The sequence below is a fragment of the Epinephelus moara genome, chromosome 16, assembly GCF_006386435.1.
Source record: "Epinephelus moara isolate mb chromosome 16, YSFRI_EMoa_1.0, whole genome shotgun sequence".
NCBI lineage: Eukaryota > Metazoa > Chordata > Actinopteri > Perciformes > Serranidae > Epinephelus > Epinephelus moara.
This window is the reverse complement of record NC_065521.1, coordinates 3,103,093-3,126,030: the sequence shown is the minus strand read 5'-3', so window position 1 is coordinate 3,126,030 and position 22,938 is coordinate 3,103,093. Positions and strand designations below refer to the sequence as shown.

At 41.2% G+C, this 22,938-nt stretch overlaps 2 protein-coding genes across 2 annotated transcripts in view; one reads left to right on the top strand and one right to left on the bottom strand.

Annotated features, from left to right (window-relative positions):
* The first annotated feature begins 2,423 nt into the window (after positions 1-2,423).
* On the top strand, positions 2,424-13,362 carry f2 (coagulation factor II (thrombin)). Its single transcript, XM_050066310.1, has 15 exons — positions 2,424-2,597; positions 3,514-3,594; positions 3,985-4,064; positions 4,217-4,241; positions 4,608-4,673; positions 4,771-4,879; positions 5,091-5,227; positions 5,943-6,236; positions 6,344-6,457; positions 6,655-6,781; positions 6,897-7,064; positions 7,137-7,310; positions 7,388-7,566; positions 8,834-8,904; positions 13,147-13,362. The coding sequence occupies exons 1-15, from the start codon at positions 2,525-2,527 to the stop codon at positions 13,297-13,299; spliced, it is 1,851 nt and encodes a 616-aa protein (XP_049922267.1). The 5' UTR covers positions 2,424-2,524; the 3' UTR covers positions 13,300-13,362.
* A 686-nt stretch (positions 13,363-14,048) lies between these two features.
* xdh (xanthine dehydrogenase) overlaps positions 14,049-22,938 on the bottom strand; it is a 45,251-nt gene continuing 36,361 nt past the window's right edge. Inside the window, exons 27-35 of the mRNA XM_050066286.1 lie at positions 20,735-20,816; positions 20,525-20,620; positions 19,889-20,092; positions 19,687-19,739; positions 19,489-19,603; positions 18,420-18,485; positions 18,107-18,295; positions 17,857-18,024; positions 14,049-17,114 (exon numbers count right to left, since the gene is read on the bottom strand). Of these exons, the coding sequence (XP_049922243.1) occupies positions 17,064-17,114; positions 17,857-18,024; positions 18,107-18,295; positions 18,420-18,485; positions 19,489-19,603; positions 19,687-19,739; positions 19,889-20,092; positions 20,525-20,620; positions 20,735-20,816 (1,024 nt within the window). The 3' untranslated portion in view covers positions 14,049-17,063. The remainder of the gene's footprint in view (positions 17,115-17,856; positions 18,025-18,106; positions 18,296-18,419; positions 18,486-19,488; positions 19,604-19,686; positions 19,740-19,888; positions 20,093-20,524; positions 20,621-20,734; positions 20,817-22,938) is intronic.

Genomic DNA, 22,938 nt, shown 5'->3' with positions numbered 1-22,938 from the left:
TCTTTTTTAAAAAAACCAAATGGGTATCAATTTCTCAACTTGTGTCGTTTTTTCAGTTGTTGTTAAAATATTTGGTTGTGTATGTATTATCATCATTTTTCTTCACAATAACTCTTGCGTGGTGGTATAGGTTCTTTAAACTATCACTTATTTAAACAAAGATTAAGACTAATGCATCTTCAATAATGTATATATGAAAAAAAAAAAAAAAAACTTGGGGTACATATAATTCTATAATACTTAAATACATAAATAATATAAATTATATCATAAAACCTAAAAAATAAACAAATAAAAACAATATAGATATTTTTAAAGAAAATTCCACATAAAAACAACAATAACATATATACATATATATATATATATATATATATGTAGAAAACAAACCTCTTGTTGGAAGGAAAAACATGTAAAAAACCATAGTAAGAGAACAGACAAATAAATAACTTCATTTATTTCTCATTCTGGGAAAGCGAGATGGGTAACGGTGGATAATACACCCCCAGGCCAGTGCACCAACATCCCAGATGCTCAAACAAATAACAATAACTCCTTTCCCTAACCCATTATAAGCCCTAACCCTAATTGACCCCAACCCTAATTAAAATGACACCAAGGAGGACAGAAAAAAGCACAAAAAACTCAAATTACAACTCAAAAAGCACATAACGAAGGACAAAGAAGTCAAACTATATGAAAAAACTAAAAAAGAAACGAAAATAGAAATAACTAAGAGTGAAATAACTTAAACTCAATAAAGACAGAAATGAAAAGAAGTAAACAAAGGAGTAAAATGACTCAATAGGACAGACAGTATAAATAGAGGTTGGGAGAACACAAGGTAGGCACATGAGGAAAGGGAAGAGAAGAACAGGGTGAAGGGAGCGGGGAGAAAGGGAACCCAAAGGGGAACATGAGGGATAAGCCAAAACAGGCCATCCTCATTCATTTTAGCGGTCTGTGCACCTGATGAAGGTCAAGAAGACCGAAACATCGCGCCAGAACTTACCAAGGCTAAGGCCAGAGTGCCTAATTTTTTCAACCCCCACCACCTTAGGGTGGTGATTTAATTTTTCTGGGGGATCAGCATGGCTGGGACTGTTCAGGAGTGATGGCCCGTGCACCTCCTCTCTCCCTCACGGGAGAGGGGTTCCGACCCCCACACCTAATTTTTTCAACCCCCACCACCTTAGGGTGGTGATTTAATTTTTCTGGGGGGTCAGCATGGCTGGGACTGTTCAGGAGTGATGGCCCGTGCACCTCCTCTCTCCCTCACGGGAGAGGGGTTCCGACCCCCACTCCTAACCCCTAACCCTATACAATTCTGAAATTTCCCACACATCATCTACCATGACTCTAGAATTTCGTCGTTTTTTTCATGAACATTAAAGATTTATTTAGCAAGAATTCCATGTATATGTTTACAGTACCGTTTACAGTCAAACATTTTGATGCACTGTAGCATCAGTTTTTTTAAATCGGACAAACAGTTTTTGTAGGACACTCTCAAGATGCTTTGTAGCAAGTTTGCCGTCAATTGACCAAAAATTGTGGGAGGAGATAGGTTTAAGAACTTTTACAGTTTTGGAAAAAAACAGAGTGATGAACTTCATAATTTTTAATAGCTTTAAATGGACAAAAGTTTCTTCAGTATTAGGGCTACAGTTTGATGAAAGTTGTGAAGTTGTAGCACGTATGGTTGATTTGTTATGAATTTTCAAAGTTTCAAAATTTAGACGCTTGCTGTAGCGCCACCATCAGCACTATTTGCTTGAGTTTACAGCTGAGGATATCTGACATGAGACTGGACCTTTGTGCAAAGTATGTGAGTTTTCACCCATGGGAAGTATAATTTCCTTGGAAGAAGAAGAAGAAAAAGAACAAAAAGAACTACAATTACAATAGTGTCCTGGCAGTTTAGCTGCCCGGGCCCTAATTACTGTACATACACTTTGCTGTTTCCTGACATGAATAATGTATACCATGAAATTATAGAGATTAATCTGAATGGTATCTGATTTTTATGTTTTTTGACATATGTATGTTATTTTACAATATAATGGCCATTTATCAACTATAATATACTATATGTTAATTATTTTTTACTGTAACATCTGCTATGTATTTGTACAGTTATTGTATGTATTTACTGTAATTTTACGGTATCCGTTTGGAAACTTTGCTGCCAGTGCTTTGACCATTTATTTACAGTTTTTATTTTTACAGTGCAGATCCTACACATCTACTCTCTATGGTCAGAGAACTCCAGATCCTACGCATGTCCTCTCTACGGTCAGAGTACAGCAGTATTGCAGGTTATTGGACGTCCTGAGCTAGTTGAGTCAAAGCAAACACGTCCAAATCATCAGTCTTACTCACACTATGACCCTTCGGTCAATAACACCCACCTCTCACGCCCCCACAGCCACAGACAGAGACAGAGGGACACACACAGACAGAGGGACAGACAGAAACAGACTGAAGACGGACTCTGACACTCTGCTTGTTGGAGATCTGGACCATGATGAAACCAAAATCTAAACCAGCTGCTGTTCTCCTGCTGTTTCTGCTGCAGGGCTGCCTGGCCGACCACGGTACGTCTACTTCACCTCATATTGTTCTAAATACTGCTGAGTCATAATTCATGTTCCCCCACCACACCTCGTACTTCTTTAAGTACTGCTGAGTCGTACTCATAGTGGTAAAAGAAGTGTCAGTCACAGATCCAGAAGCAGCAAGTTGTGGTACAGTAGCAACAGCAGTATAAATATAAAGTATTACTAATCCTGATAATCAATGTTCATATAGTTCCTAAAACTTCTTTACAGAAATAATTTATAGATTTTCTAAGTTTATTATTTCAGTTTAATTTCCTGTTGTACTGTAGTATTTATATTCTCTGATAATTTACACACCTGCCTCACTCTCTCTCTCTCTCTCTCTCTCTCTCTCTCTCTCTCTCTCTCTCTCTCTCACGCACACAGGCACGCACGCACGCACGCACGCACGCACGCACGCACGCACACACACACACACACACACAATCCATGGTTACAGATCAAAGTATTAAACGTCATTGACATCATAACGCAGGAAGTAGTATAAACCGCAGTATTAGTATTTTTACTTGCAGTAAAGTATTTTATAACTTTATCTTTAACAACTGACTGACTGTTAATAAAACTACACTCACTGGTCAGTTTATTAGGAACAGGCAGCGTAATCTCAAAGTAATTACTCAGGTCAGGACTTTTTGATGTTCAGTTTGATTTTAACACTTAAATATTGATCGTTCTCTGTAATCAGCAGGGTGGAAAAAATAATACAAACAACTGTTAAAACACCACAAGCTTTTATTCAGTAACTTATAACTGTAATAATTTACAGTCTGTCTGTCTGTCTATCTGTATGTCTGTGTATCTCTGTACATGTCTATGTGTCTCTGTACCTGTCTGTCTGTACCTGTCTGTACCTGTCCATCCATCCGTCCATCTGTCCATCCGTCCGTAGTTTTCTTGAACAGCCAGTTGGCATCGCAGGTGTTGGTCAGGAGCCGTCGAGCCAATCAGCTGTTTGAGGAGGTGAAACCAGGTGAGATACCTAAACGACACTCGGCTGTATTTCACACATCACCAGTTCAGAACTCACAGAGTTCATATCTGAGTGATTTTTTTAAACGTTAACGAGGCAACATCACACAGTATTTTAAAGAAATGAAACATACGTTGAATTTAATTTGGTCTAATTATCCACCTATCTGCCTGATCAGTACTTTTGGTTATTTAAAAAATATTTTGATGTTAAAATTATTAAAGTGAAGTAAAACAGGGCTTTTAATTATAACAGACTTTTTCTACACAGTCATATTACCTAAAAATCCTGGACCACTGGATATTATTATTTTTATTCTAAATGTTCATTATTGTTGTTGTTCTTGTAACTTTTTCATCTTTATTATTTATGTTTATTATTTCACAAAAGGGAACCTGGAGAGAGAATGTGTGGAAGAAATCTGTGACCATGAAGAAGCCAGAGAGGTGTTCGAACAGGCAGATAAAACAGTATGACTCCATTTTGTTCTGGTCCCATTCACTCTGTTATTCCAACATTAAAAGTAACTCTAACTATGACAGTAATTGTAACTGTAGTAATGATTTAATCACTCCCAGTACTCGTCGTACTGCTCAGTTTAAACTGTCTGTCTCTTCTACAGGAAAACTTCTGGGAAAAATATCTGGGTGAGATTTTCTGCAGCTTCACCTCACTGACAAAAAATACAAGAGGACACATTTATTTATTTAAAGCTATTAAAATCATTTCTCTGTGTGCAGATCATTTATGACTTCACATTTAAACATTGGTTTAAACTTATAAAATGGTTTCTGTGTGCAGATGATTTATGTTGAACTCTTTAAACTTTAATCTGATCTGTTCTGTGAACATGAACAAACATGAGCAAAGTCCAGAACAGAACAAACAACCTGAGGTCACAAACATCCAACTACCTGTCTTTCTGTCTGTCTGTCTGTCCATCCATTCGTCTGTCCATCCATCCGTCTGTCTTTCTCTCGGTCCGTCTGTCCGTCTGTCCATCCGTCTCTCAGACTGTAAGGGAACTCAGCTGGTAAGAACACAGACCAACATCGACATCATCACACAGTGTATAGAAGGTAATTACATACAAACTCAACGTAAACTTATTATAATGAAATAATCATAAACACTGACAATGTGTGTGTGTGTGTGTGTGTGTGTATGTATATGTAGGTCAGTGTATTACTGGTACAGGAGTTAAATATGAAGGAAACATCAACATCACACGGTCAGGAAGACAATGTCAATACTGGACGAGCAGCTTCCCACATCCCATAATAAGGTAACCGACAGACAGACTAACATCCCATAATAAGGTAACCGACAGACAGACCAACATCCCATAATAAGGTCACCAACAGAACTCTGATAATGTCATAGATCTTAAATATAAACAGAATAATTTAGACCCAGTTCAGATTCAGTGACACAAACAGGAGCTTCGAGACAGGGTTATTAACTGTCTGTCTGTCTGTCTGTCTGTCTGTCTGTAGGGAGTACAATGCTTCAGAACCAAACAGCATCCTTCACGAAAACTTCTGTAGAAACCCAAACAACAACCCAGATGGACCCTGGTGCTTCACCAAAGACCCCACGGTCCAGAAGGAGACCTGTAGAGTCCCCACCTGTGGTGAGTCTCTATCTATCTATCTATCTATCTATCAATCAATCAATCAATTTTATTTATAAAGCCCAATGTCACAAATCATTTGCCTCAGAGGCTTTACAGCATACGACATCCCTCTGTGCTTTGGATCCTCACAGCTGATCACGAAAAACTCCCCCCCAAACAAACCTTTAACGGGAAAAATTGGTAGAAACCTATCACCTGACACGCACCTGTAGAGTCCCCACCTGTGGTGACTCTGTATCACTTGACACGCACCTGAAAAGTCCCCACCTGTGGTGACTCTGTATCACCTGACACGCACCTGAAAAGTCCCCACCTGTGGTGACTCTGTATCACCTGACATGCACCTGTAGAGTCCCCACCTGTGGTGACTCTGTATCACCTGATACGCACCTGAAAAGTCCCCACCTGTGGTGAGTCTGTATAACCTGACACGCACCCGTAGAGTCCCCACCTGGGGTGACTCTGTATCACCTGACACACACCCATAGAGTCCCCACCTGTGATGAGTCTGTATCACCTGACACACACCCATAGAGTCCCCACCTGTGATGAGTCTGTATCACCTGACACACACCTGTAGAGTCCCCACCTGTCTACAGTCCTGGTAGTACCTATATTCATCATGTTCGTACCAACAGTCTCTAATGAGATCTCTGTAAATCCAGCACTCCTACATCATGACTTGTACAATGACACTGTCTTTTCTTTGAAGGTGAGAACTTTGTCCCGCCCACGTTGGCCCCTGAACCAATCAAAACCACTGAGTGTGTACCCAATCATGGCATTGACTATGTCGGCGACCTGGCCGTCACCCTGGGGGGACACACCTGCCTGCAGTGGTCATCCCCGGAGGCAAAGGCCCTTAGCATGGACAAAGAGTTCATCCCCGAGGTCACTCTGCCAGGAAACAAGTGCCGTAATCCCGACAACGACCCCGAGGGCCCCTGGTGCTACGTTGAGGTTGCCGGTAACGTGACCATCGACTACTGCGACCTGGAGCTGTGTGGTAAATACAAGTAATTACTGCAGAATATTACTGCTGATCAGTGAACTGCCTCTTACCTGTCTGTCTGTCTGTCCACTGTCTGTCTCTGACCTGTGTCTGTCTCTCAGAGGATCCGTTGGTGGACTTGTCCACTGATACAGAAGGAGGACAGGAGCGCTCCGTCCTGACACCTGCCAGAAGAACAATTTTCAATCCTCGAACCTTCGGACAAGGAGAGAGTGGTGAGTTGTGATTAGTAAACGGACTGAATCAACTGCCTGAGTTGTTATTAACCAGTTAGCAGGTCTCTTAACTGACTGATTTAACCTTGCTTCTGTCTTCGCATCAATATGACCCGCGAATACCAGAGGTGTTATTTTTATCGAACACAGAAGGAAGGTTAACTGGTTTACTGACTGACGTACTGGGTGTGTCACAGTGTGTGGACAGCGCCCCCTGTTTGAAAAACAGAACAAGGTGGATGCAAAAGAGAACGAGCTTCTGGACTCATACCGAGAAAAACGTATTGTTGGGGGCGATAACGCCGAGGTGGCCTCAGCACCATGGTAACAACACTTAAAACAATAAACTATCACAATGGTGACCATGCTGTAAACAACACTTGATCAGGAGACAGATGCAAACCAAAGTATCTACCTGTGTATGTATCACGGTTCACAGGCAGGTGATGCTGTATAAGCGCAGTCCACAGGAGCTGCTGTGCGGAGCCAGTCTGATCAGCGATCAGTGGATCCTCACCGCTGCCCACTGCATCCTCTACCCACCCTGGAACAAGAACTTCACCTCCAGCGACATCCTGGTGCGACTGGGGAAACACAACAGGGCCAAGTAAGACTTCCTGTCTGTGAGTGTAACGGATATCTGAGATCAGAACACGAGAATATTAATGATGAATTTCAGGTATGAATACGGCACCGAGAAGATCGTGGCCATCAGTAAGATCATCGTCCACCCAAAGTATAACTGGAGGGAAAACCTGAACCGTGACATTGCCCTGTTGCACATGAGGCGGCCAATCACATTCACAGATGAGATCTTCCCGGTCTGCCTGCCCAGCAGGAAGGTCGCCAAGGCGTAAGAGTCACACAGAAAGCGTCAACTGTTTAACCCTCATGTTGTATTCTGTGAGTCATGTTGTTTTTGTCTGACAGTCTGATGAGCGAAGGTTACAAAGGTCGAGTGACAGGCTGGGGAAACCTGAAAGAAACCTGGAACCCTTCAGCCAGAAATTTACCCACAGTCCTCCAACAGATCCATCTACCAATCGTGGACCAGGACATCTGCCGCAGCTCCACATCCGTCAAGATCACAAACAACATGTTCTGTGCTGGTAAGGTTTTTATATCTACTGTTCTATAAATGAGATGCAGCAGAGACACTGTGAGGAGGACAGTCTGTCCTCTGTCCACAAACATGTCCTGTGCTGGAAGCATTTTTGTTTCTACTGTTGTTCTATAAATGGGACGTAGCAGAGACACTGTGAGGACGACAGACTGTCCTCTGTCCACAAACATCATGCTCTGTGCCAGTAACGTTTATGTTTCTACTGTTGTTCTATAAATGAGACGTAGCAGAGACACTGTGAGGATGACAGTCTGTCTTCTGTCCACAAACATCATGCTCTGTGCTGGTAACATTTTTGTTTCTACTATTGTTCTATAAATAAGACGTAGCAGAAACACTGTGAGGATGACAGTTTGTCTTCTGTCCACAAACAACATGCTCTGTGCTGGTAACATTGTTATTTCTACCGTTCTTTAAATGAGACGTAGCAGAGACACTGTGAGGAAGACAGTCTGTCCTCTGTCCACAAACAACATGCTCTGTGCTGGTAACATTTTTGTTTCTACTGTTGTTCTATGAATTACACGCAGCAGACACACTGTGACGAAGACAGTCTGTCCTCTATCCACAAACAACATGCTCTGTGCCGGTAACGTTTATGTTTCTACTGTTGTTCTATAAATGACACGCAGCAGAGACACTGTGAGGACGACCGTCTGTCCTCTGCCCACAAACATCTTCACAACCGATTTAAACTGTTTCAGATATTCATGTTCTTCAGAGAATAAATCCTTTTGGATTTTCATGTAGCCATCATCAGGTCAACATGTTACTCGACTACTCAGCTTCATAATGACGTCAGTTTTGCTTTTATACTTTAAATATGTCACGTTATGTGATGACCATCACTGAGACTAGAAGGAAAAAGTCTTTACAACAGAAACCGTTCACGCTGAACTCTGGCATCTGTTCTAAAAAACTCAATGAAAAACTCAGTGACAAACATACCCAACAGCACTGAGAGGGAAGACGAAGTAATACTGAAAAGACGCCATCCTGTCCTGAGACATTGCTGTAACGTTCAGCCTGTCATTCATAACGTCTGTGAGACACGTCACAAACATTTGGTTCAAATGAAATCAGGATATCATACGTCAGAAAATAATTGAACGTAATCTAATGAAATGTAATGTGTTATTAAAGTCATAATATCGTATTATATTATATTAAAAAAAAAGCATGTTAACATTGTTAGCATGTTAGCATTCTAATGTTAACAGTGAGCTCAAACGACCCTCTCACCTGCGTTCCAGGTTATAAACCAGAAGATGCCGAGCATGGAGACGCCTGTGAGGGAGACAGCGGTGGACCGTTTGTGATGAAGGTGAGCGACACCATTTAACGACCCACAGAGACCAGTTTATTAGGGACAGAAGACATTTAGTGTCAGTCAGGGTTTAACCCTCTGAGACCAACAGAGACCAGTTTATTAGGGACAGAAAACATTTAGTGTCAGTCAGGGTTTAACCTTCTGAGACCCATAGAAACCAGTTTATTAGGGACAGAAGACATTTAGTGTCAGTCAGGGTTTAACCTTCTGACACCCATAGAGACCAGTTTATTAGGGACAGAAGACATTTAGTGTCAGTCAGGGTTTAACCTTCTGAGACCCATAGAGTCAGTTTATTAGGGACAGGGTACATTACAGACACAGCTCAGTTCTTGTCATAAAATGTGATAAACATCATCTTTTGGTTTTATATTTGTTAAACTCTTAATGTTGGGAGTGTACATATGGGGTTATTACAACATTATAAAACAAAGCATCACGTCTCATCAGATGTTGCATCAGGTTTTTGGATTGATATCGTTTTTTACAGTTTTGATATCAAATCTAAATTTAAATGTATATAAATTTGACCATTTGTTAACTGATAAAAATAATTTTTGAAATGGTAAAAACTCGTTAAAACAAGATGTTAACAAAAAATTACCCCATGAATGCCACAAAAAAATCCATGCTGTGATTTTAAAGTTTTTTTATTTGTAGATTTTCTGTAAGATTTTAATTTTTCTGTGATCAGATGACAAACACATCTGGTGTTTGAGGTCTCACTCTCTGTCTGTAAAGTTTCATGCGATGATCACAGGGATAGGTCATTTATACAGCGAGATCTCATCTCTCTACAATGAAAATATCATCATCATCATCATCATCAAACTAACATCATCACACATGATTAAAACTGAACTCTGAATCCATCAGTCTCATCTTTTGTCAGACTTGATCCGTCCATCCATCCATCCGTCCGTCTGTCCGTCTACCTACCTACCTACCTACCTACCTACCTGTCTGTCCTTCTGCTCAGAGTCAGTGTTTGGACGTCAGTGTTTGGATGTCGGTGTTTGGACGTCAGTGTTCAGACATCAGTGTTTGGACGTCTGTGTTTGGAAGTTAGTGTTTGGATGACAGTTTTTTGAACGTCAGTGTTTGGACGTCTGTGTTTGGACGTCGGTCTGCAGAGACGTCAGTGTTTGGAGGTTAGTGTTTGGATGACAGTTTTTTGAACGTCAGTGTTTGGAGGTTAGTGTTTGGATGACAGTTTTTTGAACGTCAGTGTTTGGACGTCAGTGTTTGGATGACAGTTTTTTGAACGTCAGTATTTGGACATCAGTGTTTGGATGTCAGTTGTTTGGACGTTAGTGTTTGGATGTCAGTTGTTTGGACGTCACTGTTTGCATGTCAGTTGTTTGGACGTCAGTGTTTGCACATTAATATTTGGACGTCAGTATTTGGATGTCAGTGTTTGGATGTCAGTTGTTTGGACGTCAGTGTTTGGATGTCAGTTGTTTGGATGTCAGTGTTTGGACATTAATATTTGGACGTCAGTTTTTTGAACGTCAGTGTTTGGAAGTCAGTTGTTTGGACATCAGTTGTTTGGACGTCAATGTGCAGAGACGTTAGGGTTTGGATGTCGGTTTGCAGAGACATCAGTGTGCAGAGACATTGGTGTTTAGACGTCAGTGTTTGGAAGTCAGTTGTTTGGATATCAGTTGTTTGGACGTCAGTGTGCAGAGACGTCTGTGTTTGGACATCAGTGTTTGGACGTCACTGTTTGGAGGTTAGTGTTTGGACATCAGTTGGTTGGACGTCAGTGTTTGGATGTCAGTTGTTTGGATGTCAGTTGTTTGGATGTTAGTGTTTGGATGTCAGTTGTTTGGACGTCAGTTGTTTGGACCTCAGTGTGCAGAGACATTAGTGTTTGGACATCAGTCTGCAGAGACATTAGTGTTTGGACATCAGTTGTTTGGACATCAGTATAGAGACATTTGGACACATCAGGAGAAAATAAAACATTTATTCAGAGTAGTTTGTGTCAGAGTCACTGACGAGTCTCTTAAACATGATATTAATTCACTTAGTAATCTGGGTTATGTTTAAAGTTTAACTGTGAACTCTGCATTAACACATTTATTTATGTTAATTTGTTTACAGCCCAAAATAATTTTGTTTCATCCAACAAACATTCAAAATCTAAAAATACATCAGTTTATTAAAACATCTGAGAAAAACACCTTAAATTTAAAGTGTTGATTGAAACATAATTTTTTTTTTAATCAAAAATAGTAAAACTAGTAATCGGTGATCTTCTAATAATTCATCTGTAAAATGTCTTTTCAGTTGTTGTTGATGTATGTATATATCTATATCTATATAAACAGTGGTGTGAAAAAGTGTTTGCCCCCTTCCTGATTTCTTACTTTTTTGCATGTTTTCCACACTTAAATGTTTCAGATCTCAAACAAATTTTAAACATTAGTCAGAGATAACACAAGTAAACACAAAATGCAGTTTTTAAATGAAGGGTTTTATTAATGAGGAAGAAAAAAATCCAAAGCTACATGGCCCTGTGTGAAAAAGTGTTTGCCCCCCAGCTCCTGTTAAAACATAACTGTGGTTGATCACACCTGAGTTCAATTTCTGTAGCCACACCCAGGCCTGATTACTGCACACCTGTTCCCAATCTAGAAATCACTTAAATAGGACCTACCTGACAAAGTGAAGTAGACCAAAAGATCCTCAAAAGCTACAGACATCATGCCGAGATCCAAAGAAATTCAGGAACAAATGAGAAAAAAAGTAATTGAAATCTATCAGTCTGGAAAAGGTTATAAAGCCATTTCTAAAGCTTTGGGACTCCAGCGAACCACAGTGAGAGCCATTATCCACAAATGGCGAAAACACGGAACAGTGGTGAACTTTCCCAGGAGTGGCCGGCCGACCAAAATTACCCCAAGAGCGCAGCGACGACTCATCCAAGAGGTGACAAAAGACCCCACAACAACATCTAAAGAACTGCAGGCATCACTTGCCTCAGTTAAGGTCAGTGTTCATGACTCCACCATAAGAAAGAGACTGGGCAAAAATGGCCTGCATGGCAGAGTTCCAAGACGAAAACCACTGCTAAGCAAAAAGAACATTAAGGCTCGTCTCATTTTTGCCAGAAAACATCTTGATGATCCCCAAGACTTTTGGGAAAATATTCTGTGGACTGACGAGACAAAAGTTGAACTTTTTGGAAGGTCTGTGTCCCATTACATCTGGCGTAAAAGTAACACCGCATTTCAGAAAAAGAACATCATACCAACAGTAAAATATGGTGGTGGCAGTGTGATGGTCTGGGGCTGTTTTGCTGCTTCAGGACCTGGAAGACTTGCTGTGATAAATGGAAGCATGAATTCTGCTGTCTACCAAAAAATCCTGAAGGAGAATGTCCGGCCATCTGTTCGTGACCTCAAGCTGAAGCGAACTTGGGTTCTACAGCAGGACAATGATCCAAAACACACCAGCAAGTCCACCTCTGAATGGCTGAAGAAAAACAAAATGAAGACTTTGGAGTGGCCTAGTCAAAGTCCTGACCTGAATCCTATTGAGATGCTGTGGCATGACCTTAAAAAGGCGGTTCATGCTCGAAAACCCTCCAATGTGGCTGAATTACAACAATTCTGCAAAGATGAGTGGGCCAAAATTCCTCCACAGCGTTGTAAAAGACTCATTGCAAGTTATCGCAAACGCTTGATTGCAGTAGTTGCTGCTAAGGGTGGCCCAACCAGTTATTAGGTTTAGGGGGCAAACACTTTTTCACACAGGGCCATGTAGCTTTGGATTTTTTTCTTCCTCATTAATAAAACCCTTCATTTAAAAACTGCATTTTGTGTTTACTTGTGTTATCTTTGACTAATGTTTAAATTTGTTTGATGATCTGAAACATTTAAGTGTGGAAAACATGCAAAAAAGTAAGAAATCAGGAAGGGGGCAAACACTTTTTCACACCACTGTATATATATATATATATATATATATATATATATATATATATAATATTTATATTATTATAAATGTAACAGTAACGTCCAGTGAGCGACCAGGCTGCAGAACCTCTGTGAATGAATCATGTGTTTATATAGCCTATCTGTATATATATATATATATATATATATATATATATATGTATGTGTGTAACAGTAGTGTTGATGTGTATAAATAGTTATATTTATATATCTGTTTGCGATCTGACTGCTTTGCGAATTAACCTTTTCTGTTGTTGTGTATTTGTGTGTCCAGTACCCAGCGGAGAACCGCTGGTATCAGATGGGCATCGTGTCGTGGGGTGAAGGCTGCGACAGAGACGGGAAGTATGGCTTCTACACTCACCTGTTCAGGATGAGCAAGTGGATGAAGAAAGTTATCGAAAACACGGGAGAGGACGACGACTAGACTCACTTCCTGCTGTCACTGGTCAAGAAGAGAGTGCTAATAAAGTTTGCTCAAATCCTGAAACGCTGGTCTGATAAAAGTTTGTGTGACCAACCTGTGACAGGTGCTTAGATGACATCATGTCTGAATATGAGTCTCCATGGCAACACAAACATCCCATCGAATGTCTGACTATGATCAATAATCAATGATCAGTTGATCTTTACCGATGAAACACAATTCACATTTTTAGTTGTTAGAAAATCAGAGATACACAATGTTTAAAAATGACTAAACCTGCACAGGGTTAGCTACACTTAGCATGCTACCACGCTAACATCATGAACATGGTGACCTAGCGTGTTTTCAGGGCAGCTCGTCACATATCCTCACTTTGTCCTTGCCGTCCACGTCTACAGACGACGTACCTGAACCATCCTGGGTCCGTGATGAACAAGTTCATGAATGAGTTAGTGAAAAAGTTAATAAATGCGTAATGAACATGTTAACAAGTTAATGAATAAGTTAATCAATGTGTTAATGGATGTATAATGAACAAGGTAATGAATGAGTTTAAATGAATGAGTTCATGAATAAGTTAATGAATGTGTTAATGCACAAGTGAATGAATTAATTAATGTGTTAATGAATGACTTAATAAACGAGTTAATTAACGTGTTAATAAAGATAATTAAAGTTTAATATAACAAAGTTTAGTCTGTCGACAGAAAATTTAAAACTTTAACAGTAACAAACTGAAGAAACGTCAATGTGTTTCTGAAAGTTTTATTTAATACAATGAAATAATTTTATTTAATATAGTGAAATAATTTTATTTAACATAACAGTGATTATTTAATCATCCTCCTCTTCATCATCATCATCATCATCATCATTTAATTTACATCATGTTTATTTTAATGTTTATATAAATCAGAGAATATTCAGGGAAGAAAAAAAGTATTTAAATAATTTTTCTGCTAAAATATTATCATTTATTTATATATTTATTCATGAATTTCTTTTATTTGTTTGTGTGTTTGTTTTTATTCATTTAGAAAACGAAATGATAATTTGTAGATCTCGTTTGGACAAACATTGTGTTAATGTAACATGAAAAGAAAATGGACCAGTTTTTCTTTTGACAGTGAATCCATTAAAAAATGTCAGTTCTGTTTTCGATGTTTCTGAAGTCCATCTAAACGTTGGGCGTGAATTTGATATGAACTGTTGTCTCAGCCAATCATATGTTGGGACAGGATATGTACTAACATCGTCCTGATCTTCACAGATTCTTACTGGATAACGGACCTGTCAGGGGGAAGACACAAAAAACGACAACAAACGAAGCAGAGACAACAAACGGACTGAACGTAGCAGAGATCAGACACTCCACAGCATTCGTTATCACCTCAGTACGGCGTGAATCTGCAGCCAGAGGTCATCTGAACGATGTCACTCTCATTACATTGACACATCTGGGTGACGTCACTATAAATTAAATGTTTGAAGAGTTTCCACAGAAACACCCGACTGAACGATGTTGGCACACAGTTTGTCCTACGACCTTAGTTAACCAGGCTAATGAGCTAACCAGGCTAACTGAGCTAACCAGGCTAACTGAGCTAACCAGGCTACCTGAGCTAACTGGGCCGACGATCATACCACACCTCACTGTTGCACTGCCAAATCCCTCCAGGTAAAACTTTCACTACATAATCTAAATGCCGTCCATAACAGGAGACATCTGTAGACCACAGTAACAATAACAATAATAATAGTAATAGTAATAGTAATGAACCTGTGTGTGGCAGATCTGAACTCTACAAACACAACAAACTCTGAATGAAGATTAAATCAGTTTCAGAATAAATTAACATTTGAGACATTTCATTTTTGTTCAGCCTGAGTGAAATAACTTTGTACAATTTGTTTTTTACTGTCGTTTCACGTCATAATTACATTTAGTTATGATGCCATATATTTAACTGTGTGTGCCTGGAAACCTTCAATAAACCTAACTGTCATGTGACGCAGCACTCCAGCTGTTGTGTTTTTATCGTTGTTTTCATTGAGATAAACTGACATATTAATTATCTGATGATTCGTATGGACTGAACTGAAAATTATTCTGTCAGTAAATTCACATCTGTAAAAAAACAAACAAAAAAAAACGTTTTAGTTCTTGTTTGCTGCCGATCAGCTAACAACAAAGTTATTAAAATTCTACGTAAAAGTAAAAATCTTCCGGTCGTTCTGTTTTAATCACACGTCATAAAGACATGCATCCACATCACGTTCTTTGTTGTTGTTTTTTTTAATCTTCTGAGCAGCAGCATCTTTTTGAGTCGTTCTTCACTAGAGGAGAAAACGTGTCGTGTTGAGCTTCTTTTTAAATCATCGACCTGCAGTGAGCTCAAGGGGGCGGTCAGTCATTTCTTTAATGTGGCCAATTAGAGGCTCAGTCAAAAACTTATCAGTTTATAATTCAGCCAATCACATCACAGAAGTGGAAGTAGTTAACATTTCAACCAATCAATTCAATGCACGGTGAGCATCTGCGCATCAACTCCCTGATCATAACGGAAATAATTAATTTTAAGTTTTTTATTTCCACGTCTAAATGTCCAAGAAGGGGCGAGTCCGTCTGTCTTGACAACGAGGACACCAAACCCCCGGGGAAAAAAGACAAAGTCCCCGCCTCCACATCCAGGGGTGTGTGGACACTGGAGGGACGCCTATAGACCCCGCCCACTGACGTCCCACCCTCCGTCTTGTCACGATCCACTCTGTCCTCGTTTTGATTATTTGTTTATTTTTGGGAGTCGCGCTGACACACGTCGGACAAAACGTCAGGTGACGTCACACGCTCATCAAGCAGCACACCCGCGGGAGCACAAGCTGGTTCAGAGTTCACCTTGTCAGCAGGAGAGACAGAAGAAGTGTCCGGTGTCCGCTATAGCTCCACATCCCACAGATCAGATCTGAATCGAGTCGGGGTAGTGTAGTCCCTTGCACCTGCTTCCTTCAGCGAACTCGGCTCCTGGCTCTTCTCACCATATCCAGTCTACTAAACCGGCAGATCAGCTGTCAAACTCCGGGGATGATCGCCGCCACGGATTGACTGACTGACAGACTAACTGATTGACTGATTGACTGATTGACAGAGCAGACACGTGCCATTTCCACTGTGACTCTGTGAGTACTTGACTGTGACTCTGTGACTACTTTTTTTTTCTTTTTTTGTTTTTAAAGAAACGGAACATTTCCTTTGATTGGTGTGTTTGCCTCCATATCTACCTCACGGCTGCCGGCTGCATCCACCTCCTTCAACACTGAACCAATTTTAAAACGAGTTGTACCTATGAATCATACGCACACATACACATGGGGACAATACCAAAGTTATCCTTTAACATAGCATCACATTAGTTACCTAGCTTTGTTAATGTCAATCAATCAATCAATATTATTTATAAAGCCCAATATCATGAATCACAATTTGCCTCACAGGGCTTTACAGCATACGGCATCCCTCTGTCCTTAGGACCCTCACAGCTGAAGGAAAAACTCCCCAAAACAACCCTTTAACAGGGGGAAAAAAATGTCAAGATATCGTTGTCATAGAAACCAAACCCAGGTGTAGCACGTCATTAAATGATGAAGACAATATGAACTCTGATCCAACAGGTGGAAATGACCAGGTGGGGAATGTGCGTTATGGTGGTTACAGATTCTCCAGAGACCACCAGACCACCATCAGACCACCGTCTCTCCGTCCGGTCTTAGACTTGAACAGACCACAGGGTGAAGGAGCCTTGTTCTGCAGGAGGAACCTGAAACAAATCAACAGTCGCTGTGTTCAAATATTCAGGAAGTGTTTCAGTTTTTACATCATGTTTACAGGTTTAAATCTGTTGGACACATCAGCCTTCATCCAGCTTCCTGTCAGAAGTTTGTGGACGACAGATGTTTCATGGATAATAACAATAATAATAACAATAATAATAATTTTAATAATAATGATGGTGGTGTCAGTCTGGTGCTGAGGAACTTTACTGGTCCAATTTATCTATGATTTATTTATGATCCTTGTTAAATGTTACCGCAGTAACAGCTGTTTATTTGATGCGAATGATGTACAGTGGAGCACAGTTCATGCCTCATCTGTGTCGGATTCATATCCCTGACTTCTGATTAATCTGCACCAGAATCTGAACCCCAGTTTGTGTCAGGTTCTTATTCGAGTCATGTCGGATTCTTTTCTCAGAGTTGCTGCTGCTACAGGAGCAACCAGGACCCAAACTCTGCAACAAGATATTTAATGTATCGCTGATACAGTTTCAAATAAAACCCTTGTTCTGTTTTTCAGGGCTAAATGTAACCGAGGTCAGCTCATCCGACCTGCTGACTTTAGCTGAATGGTGTTAACATCATGAAGGGATAAACAGTCTTGGTGTTGTTCTTACACTGACTGTGAGATCGTCTGAATCAAAATTAAAAAGAAAGTTTCGTTTTGTGGATGTTATTTTCATGTCTTCAAAAATGTCTTAAAGACTTTTAAACAAGCTTTCATACCAGTTTGGTGAATCTGTCACTGCAGGCGTTGCGGATCCTCTCGGCGGAGGCGGGGCTGTCTAGCCTGAAGGGACCGCTGATGCCCGACTCCACCCGGGCAGCAGTGATGGCATCTTTGATGGCGTAGAAAACCGACGCCGCCAGGAAAAGAGGAGGCTCACCGACAGCCTGGAGAGAACAATGTAACTGCAAAATAACAGTTCTCTGAAGCCGTGACGTTTAATGTCCTCGGCAGTGTGAGTGGCATTACCTTGGAGGCGAAGATGGCCTTGTCATTTGGTGCGTCGCGGAGCAGCGAGACGATGAGCTCGGTGGGGATGTCACCAAAGGCTGGGATCTTATAAGAACCAGGTCCTCGGGTGAGGAGGACACCCTGAGGAGAGTAATGAAGCTCCTCCAGCGTGAAGAGACCCAGACCCTGCATGAACGCCCCTTCCACCTGAGGACACACAGTGAAGACACCTGAAGGGGGCGCCACAGGGAACAATCTGAATGATGACCTTTAACTCCACATGTGACTTAATAAACTTTCCAAAGGTTCACTGACTGACTGATTGACTCACCTGTCCGATGTCTATGGCCGGGTTGAGACTGTGACCAACGTCCATCACGATAGTCGTGCTCAGGTTCTTCAACAGGCATATAAGCAACATTCACAGTGTCATAAATAATACATAAAATAAATATAATACATTTATATCTTTTAACATTTAGTCAAAAAGCTGCAATTGAAATTAACCAGCTGATAATATGTCGTTGATGAAAATAATAAATCTCGGGGCGCTAGTGGCTTAGTGGCAGAGCAGGCGCCCCATGTACAAGGCTGTTGCCGCAGCGGCCCAGGTTCGAATCCAGCCTGTGGCCCTTTGCTGCATGTCATCCCCCCTCTCTCTCTCTCCCCCTTCACGCTTACCTGTCCTGTCCAATAAAGGCAAAATGGCCAAAAAAATATCTTTTTAAAAAAAAAGAAGAAGAAAATAATAAATCTGATGATGCTTTCTCAGACAGTTTTCACGATTGTTTCAAAGTTCTAAACATCAGCTCGTCGTTTTCCAACCAACGGTCAAATCAACTCAGATTTTCAAAGGTTCAGTTCAGCTTCATCCAGCACTGAATTTCTAAACTTAAACGATCTGCACTTTAATTTTCTAAACACGTACTTCTCAACATTTCGATGAATCTGGACCACAAACGTAGAAGTGCGTTAGCTGCTAGCAGTTCTCATGTCTGCTGTACAGATGGAAATCACTCGATCACTTCTCAAAGTGCACAAAGCCGTGAAAATGAATGTTTTTATATAAATTTAAAGCAGTTTTATAAATGTTAATGGACGTTGGTGTCTTTGTGTTCAGAATTGACTGAGTCATGACTCTGGGTATAATTTTTATCTCAAACTGGTTAAGACAGTTTATTAAAGACATCTGAAGGTCTTTAAAGAGGAAGTTTATAATAAATACGCCACAATATCATTTAAGTGTAGAGTGAATAACAAGGTACCTGACACTGATCCTTGTGGGACACCTTCATCAACAATTTGTATTTGAAACACTTTGAACTCTATGTGAACATCGAATTCACCATTTCCTGTTTCTCTGTCCCTCTAGGTGAACTTATCCATCATGAAGAACCCACCTTGTGAGCTCCGGTCAGACAGTCGATCTCCACCTCTGAACAGGCGACACCGTAGCTGAAGTAGCTGAAAGCTCGACCTGAGTTTGAGTCAAAATCATAACCCAGATCTGGAGTCCTGAAGAGCAACAGGAAACAGTGAAACCCTGTCCTGGACTTTATTCATCAACAGATTCACGAACCAACGACAACTGAACTCACTTGTAGAAACCGTTTGCACTGAGGTTGACTCTGTCGAAATATGCCGTTCTCACCTTAAACACAGAAACACACTGAGTCAGACCGTCACAGTGATGACAACGGGACGCTAATGTCTGATGAACGATAACACAGGCAAACTGCTGACGTACGCTTCTTTGTGATTTCCTTTACTGTAAAAACAAAGTCAAGTACTCCTGCTCACCCAGTCTTCCCATGATCCTTTGGGGTTCTTGGTTTTGTAAGGTTCCAAACGTGTCATGAGGACTTCACAGGCATTTTGAACGGCGGCTCCGTTGAGGTCTGAGGAGGCGGAGGCGGCAGTGGGGCTGGTGTTGGGGACGGTACTGGTGCTGGTCTCTGAGATGTGGATCTTTGAACAGGGGATACCCAGAACCCTACTGGCGACCTGGACTCAAACACACACACAGTTTGTTGATGCTGCATCGGTACAATGCCGGGGTCCAGCAAGGTTCTGTATCAGACCCTTGAATTAAATCACATGACTGTAGTTTGGACTGAAACAAACAAACAAACTTCTGGCTGATTTTTTTAAAGGCTGCAGGAATTCAACAAATCCTTGGTCTCAGGTTGTTTTTAAAAATTTGCATCAATGATGTGATTGTAGCTTTTGGGTGATGCAGCCAACCCTCCTGTGTAAAGTGTCTGTAGCTGCAGTGTCTCTAATGGCCACTAGATGGTGGTATTTACACTGAAATGAACTGAAACCGACAGTCACATCGTTTGTAGAAAAATCAACCAAATAAATGTTTTCATTTTGTGGAAAAAAACGTCAAATTAATGAGCTACAAAAAAGACTTTAAGACTAAAGCTGAGGTACCTGGACCATCTTCGTGTGGAGTCCTTGTCCCATCTCCGTCCCACCGTGAGTCAACAACACCGAGCCGTCGGTGTAGATATGAACCAGAGCTCCAGCCTGCATAAATACCAACACATGAACTAACGGTAATTCATAACATCACAAAAACATAACGTATCAAATAACAATTAGGACTTTAACAGTTTGTGAGTCTGTGTTTTTAGGTCAGACCTGGTTGAGGAAGACGGCAGTGAAGCTTATGCCAAACTTGGTGGGGATGATGGCGAGGCCTCGTTTGGTCCACCGGTTCTGTCTGACAGAAGAAGAGTTCATTTCAACCAGCAGAGCTTCAGTTGTTTTAACTAGTTATCACATCTACTTAAAGCAGCTGTGCGGAACTTTTTACCATTAATAAAACTGTCCCTAGTTCGTATCACCCCCCCTTGAAGATCCGCATATTTATTTGAACCCAACAGCGACAAAAAAGCCTTTCTCTATATGGCTATTTAGCGTAGCCTCGCTCGGATCGGACACACAGTGGAAGTCAGCAAACAAGAATACCATAGCTGTCAAGTCTCCTGTTTTGGCTGGGAAACTACCGTATTTTACCCCTCTTTCCCGCCGTCCTCCCGTATTAGTATTTTCCCGTAAATCTCCGGTATTATAATATAATTTTTAAAAAAAAGAAAACATTCCTCTGCCTCTCCAAACTGAACTCTGTCACTAGTCTCGCGAGAACTGCCACCTGCAGTAGCCTGGGTGGTAGTTGTCGCGAGGTTAGTGTCAACAGCGGGTCTGGTTGACAAATGGTTATTTTAGATTTCCTGTACACCCACGGACGGGTTTTGCTATGGGCAATGTGGGCGACCGCCCAGGGCACAATCTATGTGATGGCGCACGAGCGCCCTCCAAAAAATTCAAAACAAAACAAAACTCACCAGTTTTCTAGACTACCGCTCATTTCCACGTCAAGTTAGTGGAGTGGGCACTGGGGAGCCCCTATTATCACGTTTCAACCAGCAGCAGAAAGGAAAGGCGAATCCTGACAGTTGTGTGTTGAACAGGGATCACAGACAGGAATACGGCGGAGGCTCATAGTGCTCTGTGGGCTAAGATAACGTCCGACTCCAGGTCCAGTAATTTCCTCTTTCGTTGGTGTCATGCCTGCCCAGTAGTACCTGGACAACGAAGCCGTGGCGGCACAGAGGACAAACGAACCGTTCACATTTCTGTCTTTGTGTCAGTAACAGCCCACAAACCTCACCGCACTTTAGGGACTGTTCATTACTTATGAAGGGACTGTCAGGGGAGGAGGGTGGCTGGTTGATTTTTGCTTGATTTTTATTTTATTTATTTATTTTATTTTGATCCCCCCTATGTTAATCACTTATTGATTGTTTGCGGCGGGCCTAAAAATTTCCCTTATTTTCAAATCCAAAACTTGACAGGTATGAAGAATACGGCACCCGAGGCGGAAGTGATTCTGCTCGCCCGCAGCAGCCCACAGTGATTAAACCACAGAAGAAGAAGGAGCCGTGTTTACAGTGTTCTTCGAGTAAGCAGTACGCAGCGGGCATTGCTGAACACATAACACCTAACAGTTTTACCAGAGATGTATCTATGAGGACTTGGTTGTACTTTTGATGTCATGGCGGATAACGAAGGAGCATCATCTAAAATTATCTGTGACTGTGACCATGAACACAAATATACAGCAGGCAGTTCTCCTCAGTTTATAAGAAATTCAGAGCTACACCAGAACATTTATGAACAGGTCTTACTTTACAACTAATTTCAGTGTAACGTTAGCATGTTAGCATGTTTCCACTAATTACTTCGACTGACCTAATGTTAGTAGCATTAGCTTTACAAGCGAAGGCTGCAGGTAACAGCTTTGCTGTGTTAGGATTATGTTATGTCTTCACTGTGTATCTTCACATAAAAGAATACTCAGACGATTTGGGAGTTATGCCCTTTCTCTATCATTTTCATATTGAGACAACATGATCGATATCTTTTTTGTGTCTGGACGTCCAGTGGCTGGGTCTCAGCGGTTAGCATGGCGCTTATAGGGGGTCAGTACGTCCTGCGCTGTGATCTGCGGAGGGATACACCGGTGAGCAGGCACAGGCACAGACGTAGCTTGTAAACAAAACTCAGCTGTTCATTTAGCCTAGCGATTTCTCTGGATTTTAGTAGCTGCAATGGACGACTTTGAATGCGATTTTGAAGAGTTTGTTGTAGCGGACACAGACCCAGAGCCATACCTGTTTGAGCCGGAGTACACAGATGAGGAACTCCATGTGTTGAATGCTGAGCGGGCGAGAAGAGAGGCTGAATCCTCCGCTCCCTCAGTGCTACCATCGTTGGGGAGATATATCATCAGGAGGAAAACTGCCGCAGAGAGTGCATCACAAGGAGTGAAAACTTTGCAG